General features: G+C 48.2%; 1 protein-coding gene and 1 pseudogene across 1 annotated transcript in view; one reads left to right on the forward strand and one right to left on the reverse strand.

The window, feature by feature from the left end:
• Positions 1-255: 255 nt before the first annotated feature.
• Positions 256-19,705, forward strand: part of LOC114229942 (adhesion G protein-coupled receptor E2-like) — a 37,136-nt gene continuing 17,686 nt past the window's right edge. Inside the window, exons 1-8 of the mRNA XM_054718333.1 lie at positions 256-295; positions 3,446-3,496; positions 3,673-3,795; positions 4,287-4,445; positions 17,051-17,200; positions 17,597-17,643; positions 17,765-17,842; positions 18,250-18,427. Coding sequence (XP_054574308.1) covers positions 256-295; positions 3,446-3,496; positions 3,673-3,795; positions 4,287-4,445; positions 17,051-17,200; positions 17,597-17,643; positions 17,765-17,842; positions 18,250-18,427 — 826 coding nt within the window. The remainder of the gene's footprint in view (positions 296-3,445; positions 3,497-3,672; positions 3,796-4,286; positions 4,446-17,050; positions 17,201-17,596; positions 17,644-17,764; positions 17,843-18,249; positions 18,428-19,705) is intronic.
• LOC129149480 (probable 18S rRNA (guanine-N(7))-methyltransferase) lies at positions 7,780-8,648 on the reverse strand (annotated as a pseudogene).

Genomic DNA, 19,705 nt, shown 5'->3' on the forward strand with positions numbered 1-19,705 from the left:
TGCTGCATGAAGCCAGTGGCAGGCATTGTATTCCCATTCATCAGACAGGAAGACTGAGTTCCAGACAGGTTAGGGCTCAAGGCACATCCCAGGGGTGGAGAAGGCAAAACAATAGATGATTCTGTGGATGGTGTGGGGACACCGCCCTGGGCAGTGGCTCCTCCACCCCCACTCACAGGCTGTATAAGGGCCAGGAGGCCACAGAAGGATGCACAGCTGCCCAGCCTGACAACACGGAACCACCCTTCCCAGGCCATGGGAGGCCCCCACCTCAGCGCCCTTCACGTCCTACGCGGTAAGAATTTGGGGCTCCTAAGGGAGGGGTAAGAGAGCTCCTGGTAGGACCCCTTTGGTGCCTCCATTTCCCAGTCTCCCTACACCACCCCCACCGAGGAGAAATAGGAGGCACCGCTGGCAGCTCTGGGGCCTGACATGGAGGAAGCCACATGGTTAGGCGGGAACCAGGGAGCCTCAGCACATGAGAGAGCAGCCGGCAGTGCCCGGGTACCCCCACGCCCGGGCAGGAACCCCCCGGGTGCTCTAAGGGTCTGTTCCCCACCCCCAGAGGGATCTCCAAGCTCCTTCCAGATCCACTTGGGAAGCTGCTCCCTAAGAGGGGAAACTGGAGCCGGTGGAAGAGAGGGGGCGAGTGAGTGCTGTGACCCCCTCAGGAAGTCACTCTTAACAGAGGGCAGAGAGGGGGCTAGGGAGCTAAGGGGGACCCTTCCACAATGGGGTGACGCCCACACATCTCCATCGTGTGGCAGGGGAAGCCCAGAGACCCCCCTCTTATGCTCCCCCAGACCCAGCTGGGACTCAGCTGTGCGTTGAAGGCTTTGCTGCTGTGGGTTGAACCTGAGCTCTGCTGTGACTTCCCCCTGGCCTCCCCTTCCAGCCCCACCCAGGGTGGCTCTAATGGTTATCAGGTTATCAGGGCAGCTCGTTGCCTGGGCAACCGGGCAACAAAGAGAGTTAAGAAATGACATTTGGGGTGCCACTCAGAACTTCCCCGGGCCTCAGGGATGGGGCTCCCTGTGCGGGCCCTGGGTGCCAGGCAAGAGCTGGGTTTTTTTGTTGTTGTTGTTTTTATCAAAGTGAGGTGTAATTTACACAGCATGTAATTGGCCTGTTGCATGATTACAATTAGATGATTTCTAGTAAATTTGCCCAGTCCCTGTGGAGCTCACCTGCAGGGGGCGATGTGTCAGGGGGCCAAGTCACAGAGCCCCTGATCCTCACTTTCCAGGTCTGTGAAATGGGGCAGAGCAAGACTGGTCTCCACTTTACAGGCTTTTGTTGAGGGTTGAGTCCTGGATCACAGTAAGAATTAAGTAAACGTTGTTGTTGTTGTTGTTAATGTTACTATTATTATTTTTTCACTGGAGGGTCTGGGGGATGGGCTGTGGGGGGGGGGGGGATCCTTAGCAGGAGGAGCCAGGAGAGAATGACTGCCCCACCCCTGCCACAGGGGCCCCAGGCAGGAATCGGACTGCCCAGGGCTCAGCTAGGGGAATGCAACCCAGATGGGACTGGGAGCAGGGGACCAGCCACCCTCTCCAGGCTCCTGTTTGGGGGACTTCCTGGCCCACAGGTGGGGGTCTGGCCCAGCAGCTTCTGTGGTGGGTCAGTTAAGCCCAGCTCAGCACAAAGAACCCCCTCCAGGCAGGGTCTGGGGAACTTGACCCCTCACTTCCATCTTCCCCAGCCCCCTCTTCACCAGATTCTCCATAAGCCTTTTCTGGGCTCTGAGCCTCAGTTTGTCCATCTGCAAAGTGGACATAAACAGAGCCTCTGTCTCCTAGGGCAGTTGTGAGCATGGAAATTGCTACTGGGACTTTGGGTGCTGGGGACGAATCGGCCCAGGAACAACCCTGCCAGGGAAGGTCATTTTGTGGTCTGTCCTACAAAGAGGAAGTGGATTTCCACCAAAGGGAGAACTAACCAAACCCTGTGGCCAGAGAGGAGGAAGATGGGAAGTCCAAACTCAGTTTACCACATCTGCGTGGGCCTCAAGGAGGGTGTGGGGGTCTTTGCCCTCTGTTGGCCTGAGGGGTATCAAGTTTGGACATTGGGACTGAGTGCTCAGGGGACCCTCCAGTCTGCACCCTCCACAGCTCCCCAAGTGGTGCTCATACTGACAGACTCAAAATTCCCCTGGGAGCCCCTTCATAGGCAACTGGGAGCCATAAGTTATCCCTTCATTTGGCCCAGGAAGTGACTCACTCCTGCCCTGTCTCCCTGGCCCCCATCCCTCCACCCACTGCCCCCCATCTGTTCTCTGGATTATCTGGGTCTGGGCTGCCTCCCCAGCATCTCTAGACCAGCAGAGACTGGATGGATTCATCAAGCCCTCCCCACACCCCACTGCTGCCCAGACACTCACCCTTACTCCTCCCTTCTACCCTCCTTCCTTTCCCCTTCTGTTTCTCTATCTGACTCTCAATCTCTCTATCTCTCTGTGTCTCTCTGTCTAATCTCTGGCATCCGTGTCTCTTCCTTTCTAGGCGTTCCCTATTTCTCTGTCCATCTCTCTAGATCACTGTCTTCTTAACTCTGCCTCTCTGTTTCTCTCTCCATTTCTGTCTTCTCTCTCTCTCTATCTCTCTCTCTTTCTTTCTCTCTCTCTTTATTTTCTACCATCTCTGTCTCCTTGTCTGTCTCTCTGATATATAGGTCCTCATATCTAGACCCCCTGCTGACTTAAGGAGAACCTCCAGGACATGCCCTGGGATGGGGTGCCCCTGAGCAGCAGGAAGAGCAGGACTGGGGGACCCATGTACCTCCACCCCTAACATGAGCCCCCAGCATCTTCCTCTGTGCAGGGAGCCCGGGGGGTGAAATGTCACCACTGGGTCCCAAGCTGGTCGTTGTGGCTGACAGATGTGGGTGCAGTGTGCTTGCACCTGTGTCCCTGAGGAAAGGTGTGGGCCGGAGCACCTTGGATTTGGGAGATCTGAGAGGACACCTGGCCCAACCCCTTCATTGTTACATAAAGAAATGACGGCAGTAAGCACTCTGACACACCAGGCAGTACTGTGTGCTTAACTCTCACACTCTAGGAAAGGGCCCCCTCTTCATCCCCATTCTACAGAAGGGGAAACTGAGGCACTGAGGCACCTGACCAAGGTCTGGGAGTAGAACCAAGGCCACCTGGCTCCAGTATGTTCCCTGAACTGCTGCCCACAGGTCAGCAGAAGCCAAGACCCCTGCCAGGCTCAGGCCCCTCCCCATCCTTCAGTTCCTGAAAGCCCCCCTCAGGGGATGGGTGCAGACCCTCTGGCCAGGGGCATTGGAGGCCAGGGAGGTGCCACCTGCCACTCTCTCCTTGAGTAATGGACAGAGCCCGAGCCTGGGAGGGGTGAGCAGCCCCTTCCCTCAGATGTGTCACCCTCAGACCTCCCTTCCCTGTTCTGTTCCCCCCTGACCCCCCATCTCTCTGTTCCAGGGCTGTGTGTCTTGCTGATTCTGTTGAAAGATGGACCCCAGAGCACCAGGGGTGAGTCTGCTGGGAGTAACTCCGTCCACAGGAGAGTCCCATCCCCCACCTGCACCTCTCAGCCCAGGCAGGAGAAAGGCCTGTTGCAGGGGAAGCTCAGGAGGGTTGCCCCTCCAAACACCCCGCCCCAGCCTCTGGCTCAGCCTCATCTTCTGACCATGGTCTCTGTCCCACAGCCTCTGCCTGTCCCCCGAAGTGCCCTCCAGACTCCTCATGTGTCGGTGGCACTGCCTGTCGCTGTAAACCAGGATTCCAATCTATATCTGGGGAAATCGTCAACCCCGGGGAGACTTGTGAAGGTACAGAGGCTTGGGTGGTGGATGGCTACATGGAGAGGGAATGGTGGTTGGTGGCCTCAGCCTTTGTTCTCAGACCATCATGAAGGACAGAGAAAAGAGAAAGAAAAAGATATGAAGGTGGAAAATGAGAGGTGAATGAACATGACTTCATACAGAGGGAGGAGCTGGGTCTCTAGGAGCCTGGAACTTATGCCTCAGTTTACCCTTCCAGGCCTGGGAAGGGGGATACAGAGCTTTCACCCACCCACCACTTCAGCAGTTGCTCCTGTATCCAAATCCAGGTGACAGACAGAAAGCTGAGCAGAGCAGAGCGGACTTAGTGGTTTTCAGGAATGGCTTGCTCCAGCCACAGCAGTGTTGCCTGAGAGTCTAATTATTTCCTAAAAGACACTGATGGAGCATCAGGCTCCATGCTGGGTATGGGACCAAGCTCTCTGCCCTGAGAGCACTCATGGCTTTGGGAGGTGACCCTTTATCCGGTTTTGTTGCAGACATTAACGAATGTGAACAAGGCAGGCCAGGGACTGCCTGTGGAAGAAGCGCAGACTGCCACAACACAATGGGGGGCTACTACTGCACATGCAGCCCAGGATACAGGCTTGTCTCTGGGGCAACACAGTTCAGTAATGCGAGTGAGAACTCCTGTAAAGGTAAGAATGACCCTGCATCTTCATCTCCCCGTCCATGAGGTTTGAGTCACCATAGCCATTCCTGCAGCATACAGGGGGCCGGACCCTGGTTCCAGGTCTGAATGGGACAAGTGTGCCTGTGCCTGTCCCACTAAAACAGAGAGGTGGGGTGGCCTTTGAGCCATGACCCAGGTCCTGGTTTTGTACTTTGACAGCTGGGCATGCAACACCAGCCAGGACACTTATTCAGAAACTAGAGGCCCAGTGCACAAATTCGTGCGCCAGTGGAGTTGGGCTGAAACTGGGTCTCTGACATCCCCGTGGGGTCCCAGATTGCAAGAGGGTTCAGGCCAGGCTGATGCACCCCACAAGTGCAATATCGGGGTCTGGGAAGGACAAGGGAGGTTGGCCAGCCAGGGAGGGAACGTGGGAGGGCTCCACGGCATGTCCAACCCATCTTGCTCAGTACCGGCTGGACCACAAGAGCAAGCTAACCTACTGGTCAGAGCATTTGCCCCCTGGTGGTCAGTGGACGTCATAGCGACTGGTCGACCAGTGGACTGTCTGCCCCCTGATGGTCAGTGCATGTCATTGCAGTTGAGCTGCCTTAGCATATCATTAGCATATTATGCTTTGATTGGTTGAACAACCAACCAGTCAACTGGACACTTAGCATATTAGGCTTTTATTATATAGAATCACTGGTAACGTGCAAGATGTGATAATATTACTGTGATTATGTGTGTGTGTGTGTGTGTGTGTGTGTGTGTTGTGTGTGTGTTTTAAAAGAGTGCCTACCTTTTACAGATTAAAAACAAAAGTAGCTATACCTTTTGTTAACTGTATGACCTTGGACATGTTCTTTACTGCTCTGTGCCTCAGTTTACCCATCTGTAAAAGGGAGTGATAATTTTGCTTACCTACCAAAAATGCTAGGAAAGTATAAGTGATTACAGAGCACAACATAGTGGTGGCTGTTGGGTTTTTAGACTATACTCATTCTTTCTCTTTACTTTTTATCTTTATTGCTGAAAGTATTACATAAGTCCTCTTTTTTTCACCATTGATCTCTTCCAGCCCGCCCCCGCCTCATCCCCTCAGGTCCTCACCATCTCATGATCTATGTCCATGGGTTATTCTTATGCATAAGTTCATTGGTTGATCTCTTCCCACCCATCTTCCCCTGCCTTCCTTCTGAGGTTCAACAGTTCGTTCCATGCTTCTATGTCTCTGGGTCTATTTTTGTTCATCAGCTTTTTTATTTTTCTTTCTCTGACTGGCTTAGCATAATACTCCCCTGGCCAATCCATACTGCTGCAAATGGTAAGAGTTCTTTCTTTCATACATCCATGTAGTATCCCATTGTGTAAATCAAACATGTCAAACTCAAAGGCTAACAAGTGCCAAATAAATGAGGCATGCAGCCTGCAGGCCACGAGTTTGACAAGCTTGGTGTAAATGTACCAATGTTTTTTTATCCACTCATCGGCTGATGGGCACTTAGGCTGTTTTCAAATCTTAATTATTGTAAATTGCACTGCTATGAACATAGGGGTGCATATATTCTTTCTAGTGAGTGTTTTGACTTTCTTAGGATATTTTCCTAGAAGTGGGATCACTGGGTCAAATGGGAGTTCCATTTTTATTTTTTGAGGACACTCCATTTCATTTTCCACAATGGCTGCAGCAGTTTGCATTCCCACCAGCAGTGCACTCGGGTTTGCTTTTTTCCTCATCCTCACCTACACTTGGCATTTGTTGATTTGTTGATAATAGCCATTCTGCCAGGTGTGAGGTGATATCTCATTGTTCTTTTGATTAGCATCTCTCTGAGGAGTAGTGACTTTAAGCATTTTTTATATGTCCTTGGAATTTCCTTATGTCCACTTTGGAGAAGTGTCCTTTTAGGTCCTTTGCCCAGTTTAATTGGATTGTTTATCTTCCTTTTGTTAAGTTGTATAAGTTCTCTATATATTTTGGATATTAACCCCTAATCGGATATCATTGGCAAATGTGCTCTCCCCATGCAGTGGGCTCTCTTGTTGTTTTGTTGACGGTTTCTTTTGCTCTTCAGAAGCTTTGTATTTAGATATAGTCCCATCTGTTTATTTTCTCCTTAGTCTCCATTGTCCTAGGAGATTTATTGGCAAACATATTGCTACAAGAGATGTCTGAGATGTTGGTGCCTATAGTTTCTTCTAGGATTTTTATGGTTTCACATCTTGCATTAAAGTCTTTTATCCATTTTGAGTTTATTCTTGTGTATGGTGTAAGTTTGTGGTCTAGTTTCATATTTTTGCAAGTACCTGTCCAATTTTCCCAACACCGTTTATTTATTTAATTTTAATATATTTTTATTGATTTCAGAGAGGAAGTAAGAGGGAGAGAGAGATAGAAACATCCATGATGAGAGAGAACCATGGATCGGCTGCCTCCTACAAGTCCCCCACTGGGGATTGAGCCCTTGATCAGAATCGAACCTGGGACTTTTCAGTTCGCAGGCAAATGCTCTATCCACTGAGCAAAACCGGCTAGGGCCCAACACTATTTATTAAAGACACAGTCTTTCCTCCATTGTATGCTCTTGCCTCCTCTGTCAAGTATTAATTGAGCATAATGGCTTGGGTTGATTTCTGAGTTCTCTGTTCTATTCCATTGATCGATATGCCTGTTCTTGGGCAGGAGACAGGCTGTTTTGAGTATGGTCGCTTTGTAGTATAACCTGATATCTGGTCGTGTGATTCCTCCAACGTTGTTCTTCTTTCTCAAGATTGCTGCAGCTATTTGGGGTCTTCTTTGGTTCCATGTAAATTTTTGGAGTGTTTGTCCTAGGTCTGTGAAATATGCTGTTGGTATTTTAATAGGCATTGCATTGAATCTGTAGATTGCCTTGGGTATTATACACATTTTATTTTTTTCCATAGAAAGTGGTTTATTACTTTTACAACAAAATAAGATGCCATTAGAACTTTAAAGAAGAAAATAGCATTAGAACTTTTTTAAAGTTGTTAATCCTCACCTGAGGATATTTTTTTCCATTGCTTCTTCAAAAAGAATAGAAGGAGGGGGGAGAGAAACATCGATGTGAAAGAGACACATCAATTGGCTGCTTCCTGCACACACCCCGACCAGGGATGGGGACCAAACACATGACCCTTTGGTGCGCAGGCCGACGCTCTAACCATTGGGCCACATTGGTCAGGGCTATTAGAACTTTTCTAGACACTATTTTGTAAGCTAATGAAGTTGATACTTCAATATACAAAACTTTTCAGATGCAAGTGCCTGAGCTGGATGGCACAGCTCACAATTGTATGGACCCTGAGCTGTCTCACCATTCAATGCAGTGAACTACTTAGAAGTAGGGCTTGCACTTGCGGCCTGTGTACTGAGTGTCAGGTCTGACTTCCTTGCCCTGGCCTCTACAGCGCTCTTTCTTCTCCAGCACCCACTCCCGGGTCTTCCTCACCACCCCACGCCGTGCAATCCTGTACAGGACCCTCTTGTTGGTGATGTGGATTCCTTTGCCTCCTCTTCTTCCTTAATTTCATTTAGGCCCTTTGGCAGAAAGGCTGATGGCCCAGAAAACAAACAGAGGTAGCACTTCTTTGCTTTGGCACTGTTGGGGAGGTCCACCACTACACCACCATGAAACCAGCCCTGGTGGCCTGGGTCGTAATTAGCTCCAACTCTTCTGAGTTCTCAAGGTATAGCTGCAGAACAGCTCAGGCTCCATGGACCAGCACAGAGTAAAGAGAAGAAAAAAAGCAGTACAAGCGCTTGGCAGGAATGTCTGACTTCTTGTTAGCATTACAGAGCCACTGCACAGCAGAAATGCTGATACAACAATCAAAGGAGCCCGGTTTGAAGGGAATGCCCTGGCCCATGTCCCCCAGAAGTAGGTCTCCTTGTGCTTCTGGGTCCCAAAGCTGCATCCAGCATGGCAAGGCTGATGTCTATGCCCACCCAATAGTGCCCCTCATCAGAGAGATAATCTCCACTCAGCCCAGTACCACAGCCAATATCCAACAAGAAACAAGGCTTCTCAACAGGCAGATCAAGGAGCTGCAATGCTCGCCCAGTCATCTTGGTCTGCACATTAATCATCCTAGAGTTGCGCATGTATTTCCGGGCTTCACTCTTGTTGTAAAACAGCTCTGGGGGTCCACCGTGCTCTGTCAGCACCGGCAACACACCATACCCAAGCCTCAACTGCACAACCATTGCTGGGGTCTCCTGAGTCCCGCTTTTAGATCATCAGGTCCACGACTGCCTCGTAATACACATCTAGTATGGACATTTTAATGATGTTGATTCTGCCAATCCATGAACATGGTATATTCTTCCACTTGTTTATATCTTTCTCTATCTCTTTATTCAACATCCTGTACTTTTGTGAGTACAGGTCTTTTACCTCCTTGGTTAAGTTTATTTCTAAGCATCTTAATGCTTTTGTTGCAGTGGTAAATGGGTTTATTATTTTAGTTTCTCTTTATGAGAGTTCATTATTAGTGTATAAAAACGCCATGGATTTTGGGGTGTTAATTCTGTATCCTGCTACATTTCTGAATTCATTTATTAAGTCTAATAGCTTTTTTTGTGGAGGTTTTAGGGTTTTCTATGTAAAGTATTATGTCATTTGTGAATAATCACAGTTTTACTACCTCCTTTCCAAGTTGGTGCCTTGTATTTCTTCTTCTTGTCTGATCTCTATGGTTAGGACTTTCAATATTATGTTGACTAAGAGTGGTGAAAGCAGACATCCCAGTCTTGTTCCTGTTCTTAGGGGAAATGCTTTTAGCTTTGGCCCCTTGAATATGATGTTGTCTGTAAGTTTGTCATACATGCCTTTTATTATATTGATGTATGATCCCTCTATTCCCACATTGCTGAAAGTTTTTATCAAAAAATGGTGTTGCATTTTGTCAAATGCTTTGTCTGCATCAATTGATATGATCATGTGATTTTTGTCTTGCAATCTGTTTATGTGCTGCATCACATTTATATATTTGTGAATTTTGTACCAGCCTTGCATTACTGCAATAAATCCCACTGGGTCATGGTATATGATCTTTTTAAGATATTGCTGGATCTGATTTGCAAATATTTTGTTGAGGACTTTAGCCTCTACATTCATCAGTGATATTGGCCTATAATTCTCTTTATTTGTAGTGTCTTTATCTGGTTTCGTATTAGGATAATGCTAGCCTCATAGAACGAGCTTGGAAATGTTCCTTCATCTTGGATTTTTGGAATAGTTTAAGGAGGATAGATGTTATCTCTGTTTTGAACATTTGGTAAAACTTCCCTGTGAAACTGTTCAGACCAGCGCTTTTGTTTGCTGAAAGGTTTTGTTTTCTTTTGTTTTTTAATTTCTGCTTCAATTTCAGCAATAGTTATCAGCCTATTAAGGTTTTCTGATTCTTCCTGATTGAGTTTTCTAGAAAAATGTCCATTTCTTCTAGGTTGTCCAGTTAGTTGGAATAAAGTCATTCATAGTATTTTTTTTTTTTTTTTTTACAATCCTTTGTATTTCTGTGGGGTCAGTTGTTACTTCATCTCTTTCATTTCTGATTTTGGATCCTCTCTCTTTGTTTCCTGGTGAGTCTGGCTAGAGGTTCATTGATCTTGTTTATTCTTTCAAAGAACCAGCTTTTGGTTTTATTGAACTTTTGTATTGGTTTTTGTTTGTTTTATTCTGTGTCATTTATTTTCTACTTTCTACTTACTCTCTACTTTTCTTGCTGTTTTATTTCTAATTCTTTAAGTTGTAGTGTTAGTTAACTTATTATGAGCTTTTCTTCTTTTTTGAGGTAGACTTGTAGTGCTATAAACTTTGCTTTCAGGACTTCTTTCACTGTGCCTCATAGATTTTGGATTGTTGTATGTTCATTTTCATTTGTTTCTAGGATGTTTTTTAATTTCTTCTTTGTTAACCAATCCATTGTTTAATAGCATGCAATGTAGCCTGCGTGTGTTTGATTGTTTTTGCGTGCTTTTCTGGTAGCTGATTTCTAATTTCATGTCATTATGGTCAGAGAACATGCTTGATATGATTTCAATCTTCTTGAATTTGTAGAGACTTATTTTGTGTCCTAACATGTAGTCTACCTTTGAAAAGTTCCCTTGTTGCACTTGGGAAGAATGTATATGCTGTAGCTTTAGGATGGAATGTTCTGAAGATGTCAATTAGTTTCATGTAATCGAGTGTGTAACTTAGGATTGCTGTTTCATTGTTGATTTTTTTTTTGTCTTGAAAATTTATCAAGTTTTGTCAGTGGGATATTAAAGTTCCCTATTAAGAGTGTATTGCTGTGATCTCTCCCTTGATATCCTCCAGAAGTAGTTTTTATATATTTGGATGCTCCTGTATTGGGGATGGATATATATATATATATATATATATATATATATATATATATATACACACACACACACATATACACTAGGGGCCCGGTGCACGAAATTCGTGCTCTGGTGTTGGGGGCTTTGGGGGTCCCTCAGCCCAACCTGCCCCCTCTCACATACTGGGTGTGCCCTCAGGGTATGTCCTACTGATGGCTTAGGCCCACTCCCCACGCTCCTTTGTGGGAGGCAACCAGGCTGATCAGGGGAAGGCACCAGCCCCATCACCCTGCTGCTGCAGCCACTGCCAGTCACCACAGCCACCAAGGTGTTTTCATCAACACGGACTCCAGTCCCTTCACCAAGGAAAAATGACAACTTTCTTTAGGCATTTTCAAGATGTGTCTTTCATAGGATATGCATTTTTTTTAATCCTCACCTGAGGGTATGTTCCCATTGATTTTTAGATAGTGTGGAAGAGAGAGGGAGAGAAAGAGAGAAACATCAATGTGAGAGGGACACTTTGATTGGTTGCTTCCTGTATGAGCCCTGACCATGGGCACCAGGCTGGGGGGCATGCAGGGACCCCTGGGCCACACACAGCAGTGGCCACCAGGGGTCTCCACACACCCCAGAGGCCAGCAGCCAGCCCCCCGTCATGTGCGCCAGGCTGGGGGCATGGACCCAAACTGCCTCTTGGTGCTGGAGCATTCCCAAGCAGCTGGGGGCACTATGGTGACATGGGATGTTCCCGCCCCGCCCAGCCCCCAGCCCCTTGGCACCTGCACCTATAGGCTCAAAGTGGCCAGGGGGTGTTCTGGGACCCCTGCCACTCAGGACCTAAGCAAGGGGCCTACAGGCTCGGACTGGCCTGAGTCCTAAGGATGTTTGCGGGACCCAGCCCCTTGGCGCCTGCATCCTTAGGCTCCAAGTGGCCAGGGGACATTCTGAGCCCCTGCTGCCCAGGACCTAAGCGCGGGCATGCAGGCTCTGAGCGGCTTAGGACTGGAGGATATTTTCCCAGTCCCAGACCCCAGACTGCTGCAAGTGTTTGGGGGTGGGAACATTCCTGCATCACTATGGCGATGTGGGAATGTTCCCGCCCCGCCAAGGCTCCCAGTGGCCAGGGGGAATTCTGGGCCCTGCCGCTCAGGACGTAAGTGCGAGCCTACAGGCTCTGAGCGGCCTGGGTCCAGAGGATGTTTATGGGACCCAGGCCGCTCAGTGCCCGCATATGCAAATTAACTGCCATCTTGTTCACTCTGATTGGCTGTGGGCGTAGCAGAGGTGCGGTCAATTTGCACGTTTGTCTATTATTAGGTTAGATATGTTTACCAGAGTTATATCCTCTTGTTGTATCAATCCTTTTAGTATTATGAAGTGGCTTTCCTTATCTCTTGTTATGGCCTTCATTTTGATGTCTCTTTTGTCAGATATAAGTATTGCTACCCCAGATTTTTTTAAATTTCCATTTGCCTGAAAAACACTTTCCATCCCTTCACTTTCAGACTTCATGAGTCCTTTGTTCTGAAGTGAGTCTCTTGTAAACAGTGTATATATGGGTCGTGTTTTCTTATCCATTCAGCTACCCTTTGCCCTCTGATTGGAGCATTTAATCCATTTATGTTTAAGGTACTCCTTTGTTGCCATTTTTATTCTTTATGCCTGTTTTCCTCCCTCCCTTTCTATTTCTTCTTTTTACAATAGTCCCTTTAGCATTTCTTCCATTGTTAGTTTGGTGGTTATAAACTCCTTTAGCCTTTTTTGTCTGTGAAGCTCCTGACTTCACCTTCAATTTTGAATGATAGCCTTGTTGATAGAGTGTTCTTGGATTCAATACCTTGATTTTTATCATTCATGCCATTGCCTTCTGGCCTGATGTGTTTCTATTGAGAAATCCATTGACAGTCTAATGAAGATCCCTTTTAAGTAACGTTCTAGCTCTCTCTTGTAGTCTTTAAGATTCTTTCTCTGTCTTTTACATTTGCCCATTTAATTATGATGTGTCTTGGTGTAGGTCCTTTGGGGTTCATTTTGATTGGCACTCTCTGTGCTTCTTGGACTTGTGTGACTTTTTTCTTCCCCAAGTAAGAGATGCTTTATTTCTTCAAACAGGTTTTCTATTCCATGCTCAGCTTCCTCTCCTTTGGCACCCCTATTATGCAGATGTTGTTGTTATTGTTTTCATGTTGTCCCAAAGCTCGCTTAAAGTCTCCTGCATTTTAGTGTAGTTTTTTTTTTTTTTTTCCCAGTTGCTGCTCTGCTTGGGTGTTTTTTTCTACCTTGTCTTCTAACTCACTGATTCTGTCATCAGCTTCTTCTAGTCTACTGTTGAAACCTTCCAGGGTGTTCTTTATTGCACTATGTCATTTTTCATTTCCTCTTTATTCTTATTCATGTTGATGTATTTCTCATTCAGCTCCTTATACTTCTCATTGAGTTGCTAGTAATTTCCATTCAGGTGTTTGAGCATCCTTATAACCATTACTTTGAATTCTTTATCTGACAAATTATTTACCTCCATTTCATTTAGTTCCTTTTCTGGTGATTCTTCCTTTTCCTTCATTTGGGGGTTGTTTCCTTGTCTCTCCATTTGTTTGTGCCTTCATTTATTTCTTTGTATTACTAGTAAATCAAACTGCTATACCACCTAGATTTTTTGAGTTGGTCTTATGTAACTCAAAAAAGGCAATCATTCAAAATTGAATATGTGTTTTGTGGGACCCAGAGGTGTAGTCTCTCAGGTTTCCTGGGATGGGTGTTCTAGGAAGACCACCCCCCCCAATTTGGATTCTCCTGTTGTTGTTGGGTCTTGAATGTTATTGTCCCATTCGTGAATGGAGTCTCCTTCCAGGGTGTCTGATTATGTGGCTTACCCTGACCACACTGTGCCAACCATTATGGAAGTGCTGACCAAACAGCACAAAATACAACAAAAGAAAACATGACACAGGAGAAACAGAACAAGAATGTACGTAAGTCCATTATAGCCCCAACAAAAGTGACCATCAGAGAAAAGAGAATTAGGAAAGAGAAAATAGAGGAAGAATGATAGAAAAAAGAAAGAAAGATATGGGGAGAAAACACAACACAACAAACAAAAACACCAAGAAATGGGGGAAGAATCTGTAAATACAGAGCTTAAATAAAGAAACAAGAATAAAGAATTAGAGGAATAGGGGAAGGAACATGGTGTAGAATAAAGGAGGGAGAAAAGAAATGAGGATATAAGATAAAAAATTTTTGAAAAGGAAAAATAGCAGATAAACCTAAATTTAGGAAGTGAATCGAGAAGTTAGTAGAAAAAGAAAAAAGAAAGAGAAGAGAGAAATAAAATGAGTGGTGAATAAAAAGAAAACAGAATGGAAAATTGAATAGGAGAGGACAATTAGATATATGAACAAAACAACAGAGACTAGAATAATAACAAATCAATATAGCAGAGAGATAAAGAAGATAAATTTTAAAGGAGGGGGCAGAAAGGAAAGAGAAAAACTGAAAAGGATCAAGGAGAATAAAAATGGGAGTGAACAGGAGAAGAAAGGAAGGAAAAAGTTGGGGGGGAAAAGTGAAGTGTCGTTCATTTCAACTGAGTTTTAATGCCCCATGGGAACTGGCTTAGGACCCTACTCTTTTGTTCTGTCTGCCAATTCTAGGTTCCTGTTAAGTATTTAGGGGCTAACTACTGTCAGGTACTGTCTGTTGGCTTTTAGAACCTGCTTCGAGCTCCAAGCAATGCACCGGTCCACCGTTTGTGTCTGTCTCCACAGGCCTTGGCTGTAAGCAGGAGGGGCCAATCGGCCCTCTAGAGTAGGTTGGTTAGCTGCGCAGGGCCAGGGCTGGTTCAGCACACTTCCCCCGATTCCCCAGTTTCCACCTCTTCCCACCTTGGCCTGTCAGACAGCTGTCAATCTTAATCACTCTACAGTCTGTTTCTGACAGGGCTTTAGGTAGGTAGGTGCTCTTTTGCTTTCAGGGAATATGATGAGGGTGTTTCCCTGTCCCAGAGCGAGCTACTCTTCCCTGAGTGGCCCAACATATTCCTCTGCCCTTGGCTGGACAGAGATCCTTGTACGGAGACCAATGTGGTCAGCTGGGACCCTGCAGTTTTTATCAGTCAGGATCCTAGAATAGTGCGGCAGATGGCCCCTCCTCCAATCTGCTCACTGAGGGCTCCTTGAGACTGTTCTACTCTTAAACTTGGCCTCTACCTTTGTTCCCTCAGTAAAGCTCAAAATTTGGGGTCTGGCAGCTTGTATCACCTAGGGCAGGGTTTATTTCTTTTCTTTACCTGCCCTCTGGGGGTGGGGAGCAGCTAGCTCCTCCCAGGAAAAGTGGTCGTTTTGGAGGTGTACAAAGGACCCAATACAGGACTCCTGGCTACTGTTTTTTTCAAGTCTCCCTGCACTGCTTCCCACCCCAGCTCTCCTCAGGCACCTCAAGTCCTTGCCTCCCTCCCTGGCCAATGCAACAAAACTGCTGCAATCTCTCCCACTGGCTCTGGTCTGCTGGGCCTGGACTCTGCTACTACCACCAGCCCTGCTACCTTTCATAGCTGATTGGATGACACGTGTGCCGTGGGTCACACCACAGGTGTGTGGAGCCCAGCCTGTGCTCCTGGCTCCTCTTTTCTGAGGGAACAGTTCTCCCCATAGCACAGTGCTCCCTCCTCTCTCAGCTCCCCTCCTCTCACAGCCTCTCCCTTCCTACCTGTCTCCAGGTGTTTCCTGTTCTTCCTGTTATAAGTTACATCCTCAGCTGGACCTCAGTTGGTAATTCCAGGTGAATGTTCTCTAATTTAGTTGTATTTCCAGACTGGCCCTGGGACAAGGTACCCCACAGGTCTGCCTATCCGGACACCATTTTCTCCTCCCCTCTAGACTACAGTCCTTCTGATCTCACACACCCTCTCCGGGTTGGACATCCCAGGGGACCATGCCCAATAGTGGGTGCTCAGAGAACAGCTGGCCTGGCCGATCCCCTCACCAGAGTCCCAGGAGAAGCCAGGCCTGCACACATCACCAGGCTCTGTTCACTTTCCAGGGAACAGGGAAGGGGCTTCAGGCATCCACAGGTAGATGGGGCCAGCAGTGGTCAGGCAGAAGCCACAAGTCACCCAGAGAGAGGGGCTTAGTGCAGAATACAGAGAGCGGGGGAGGAGGCTGAGCTGGGGATCCTAGAGGCTCTGAGCAGGGTCTACAGGCCCGCCCTGCTGAGACAGAAGAACCTGAAACCAGGTGTCATCAGGGACCATAGCCGCAGGTTCAATCCTCTCCCGAGGATATCAACCCAGATGTCATGGGGGCCCATACCAGTAGTGGACAGAAGACGGAGGCTGAGCCCCTCTGGCCAGGCCCACAAGTCTGTGTCCCTGGTGGGAGATCAAGGAGCCAGATGACAGACATGCCTGCCACTCTTCACCCATCAGCCCCTGCGCCTGCTCCAGGCACCCAGCCCTTGCCCACCACTGGCCTTGCTCACATGTGGATTCTCATCACTCCCTGCCAGTCCAGGGGATGCCTTCAGGGGGATCAGAAGGGGCACCTTCCCACCCCAAGGCTGCATGGCTGGATGTCAGCCCTACTGCCCTCATGGCCAGGCACCCGCTGTCCAGGTGGCCCTGGCCTGTCTGGCATCATTTTCACATTTTGCGCCCCGGCCTAAAAGCCTTGTCTGAGAGGGGTCAGGCTCAGGGGTGGTTCTCGGTCCATCTCCATGGGCTGGAGTCTCAGGAGTCGTGTGGATGGGAGAGCGCTGTCTCAGCAGAGTCACCAGGATCCAAGGAGATCTCAGCCAACAGCCCCCCCCCCCCCCCCCTGGGGAGCCAGGACCAAGGCCGCCGAAACGAGCCTGCTCAGGCCCGCAGCACTTCTCCCGCCCTTGGTTCCAGGAAGGCCCAGCCTGGCCTTTGCCCAAGTCCTCAGGCTGGGACCCAGGTGGAGGTGCTGTCGCTGCCTTAGCTGGGAGCTGCCCAAGGGGGATGGTGGTAGAGGGAATCAGAGGGAGGACTTGGGCCGCTTCTGGCCACATTTGGACAACAGAGCGTCTAGGCCACCATGCTTACCCACAGGACACCTCCATGTGAATTAGAAAAGGCACCTCTCACCTGGGAGGAGGCAGTGGGGCCTTCCAGCCGCTTCCATGACCGGAAACGTGGCTGACTCCCAGGCTTGAAGGCTGCCCACGGCTGCAGGCATCCACCACCCTATCCTCCCCCTTGCAAGAATGGACGAAAGGCAGCTGAACCCCGAAATCTGACACTGTCTCTGCTTTGTCCTCAGATGTGGATGATTGTAAACCTGGGCAAAACTCCTGCCACAAATCCACCCAATGCCACAACACCGAGGGCAGCTATGAGTGCCGCTGCAGGTCTGGCTGGAAGCCGGTTCCTGGGTCCCCCAATGGCCCACACAACACCGTCTGTGAACAAGGTTCGGAGTTCAGATGCCACATGTTCATGGGCAGCCGCAGGAACCCAGCACAATGAATGCTTGGGGTGCCAGGCTTCCATTCTTTGAGACTAAATGGGAAAAGATCTGGGGGTCCTGTGGAAGGAGCTGGGGTAGCAAGGAGAAGGCTTCTGGGGGACCCCAGGCAGCAGTTAATTACTAACTGGGACAAAGATATCTAATAGCTCACAACCTGTACCTCTGTGTGGGGCTCACCTGCTGTGTGTCAGGCCTCTGCACACTTCCCATAACCCGTGCTACCCCCACTCAGGGATGTGTAGTCACCAGGTGTCATCAACACACACACACACACACACACACACACACACACACACACACACACACACCCCTAATGACCTGCTGTTCTGTCCCCTGCAGAGATCTCCTTCCCTACCTGGACCACACCCCCTGAAATCAAGAGCCAGGTGAGTGACTCCAGCGGGACCAGAAGGCAAGGTCCCTCCACTCAGCTCACTGTCCACCCATTTCCCCATGCCCCCCCCACCCACACATGAGGGCCTCTAAGGCCTCATCTCCTTTCTCCAGAGTCTCTCCCGCTTCTTTGAAAGAATCCAGGACCTGCTCAGAGACTTCAAGCCTGCCTCGGCCCAGGACACCATCCAGGTAAGGACAGGACCCAGGGGAGGCAGGTGGAGGCATTCCATAGAGACCCGAGGAAGCCTTGGTCTGGAAGGAGACCGACCCCAACACCAATGGCACCCTGCTGTGAGGCCCTGCTCTCCCAGGGTGGGTGGGAAGAGCATACCATGTATTTGTACTCACTGTTAGACCCACTAACACCTTTCCTCTTGTTTCTGGCCACTGGAATTGCATTGTCTTTGGTAGTCATGACCAGGGTTTGACCTCTGAGTGGCGGATTGCACTAGCAAAGACCCAGGGAATCCCATCCGATACCACCTTTATCCCCAAATAGACAGGCTCTAGGATTTGTTCTCAAAAGCTGAGTGTCAGGGTCTTCTTGAATCTTCTCTGGCACAAGATCCACTGGTTCTGTGTCTCCATCCCCCCAGGACATCATACAGGAGGTGGATAATCTGCTGGATTCCCCGGGGGACCTGCTTACCCTGCCTCTTTCAGAGCAGCACTGTGTGGCCACTATCCTGCTCACTGGCCAGGAGCAGATCCTGAGAGAGCTGAGCAAGGCCTTGCCCAATGGGCCACTGACCTTCGGGACAGCTATAGGAACAGGCAAGTAACCCCGCCTATCCCCAGGCCCTGCTCTGCCTGCTCCTCACCTCATTCCTCTTCCCATCGCACTAGAGCTGAGTGTACCTCCCTGTTACTCTCATAAACATATTAAGATAAGAGATCAAAAGAAAATGAAAAAAATTATCAATACTACACATTCTCATTGTAATATAAATTATCAGCAGATGAAATAATTATCCTATCTAATATAGAGGGAATATGCTAATGGAACCTTATGCTGTTGCAGAGATGGCAGTACCCACAGCCAATAAGGAGGGAATATGCTAATTGACTTCCACACCCTCAAAGATGGCAGTGCCCCAGCCAATAAGGAGGGAATATGCTAATTGAATGCCATGCCCTCAAAGATGGTAGCACCCACAGCCACAAGATGGCAGCACTCAGTCTCCTCAGCCCCACCAGGGCAGCAGGTGCATGGCAAGGCTGGGCCTGTCGCTCCATGCTCCAGCCTCCAGAGTCTCCCAGTCCCCTCAGCCCACCAGCCACCCAGGGCCAGCCTGAGGTCAGGCAATCCTCGGATGGCAGCTGCCCAGCCGCCCAGGACCACCCAAGGCTCAGGTAACCAGGGCCAGGCGAAGCTTGCACTGCCAGCAGTGGCAGCAGCACACATGTGATGGGGAGTCACCTTCCCATGATCACCGGGTCACTCCTGCTCCTGAGGGCTCCCAGACTGTGAGAGAGGGCAGGCCAGGCTGAGGGATGACCCCCTTCAGTGCATGAATTTTCATGCACCAGGCCTCTAGTAATAAGTAAATTAGATAAAATAGATATGGCCTAAAAGAAAACAAATTATTAAATTTGGAGGAATACAATTTAATATTATCTGATATTTAAGTGATTTGTTTTATTGAGGTGAATTTCACATAACATAAAATCCACCATTTTAATCGAAGTGTACAATTCAGTGGCATTTAATACATTCAGAGTTGTACAGCCAGCAACTCTATTTCTTTTCTTTTTAATATATTTTTGTTGATTTCAGAGAGAGGGAGAGGGAGAGAGAGATAGAAACATCAATGATGAGAGAAACCAAAGAACCTATATACTTACATGCATAGCCTATGGACATGGGCAATAGGGTAGTGAAACCTGGGATGAGGGGGGAGTGAGGATAGGGGCTTGGAGGAGGGGGGTAAAGGAGGTAAAAATGGGAGATATCTGTAATACTCTTAATAATAAAAAATATATTTTTAAAAATGTATTTTAGCCCTAGCTGGTTACACTCAGTGGATAAAGCATCAACCTGTGGACTGAAGG

Source organism: Eptesicus fuscus, chromosome 6, assembly GCF_027574615.1.
Source record: "Eptesicus fuscus isolate TK198812 chromosome 6, DD_ASM_mEF_20220401, whole genome shotgun sequence".
NCBI lineage: Eukaryota > Metazoa > Chordata > Mammalia > Chiroptera > Vespertilionidae > Eptesicus > Eptesicus fuscus.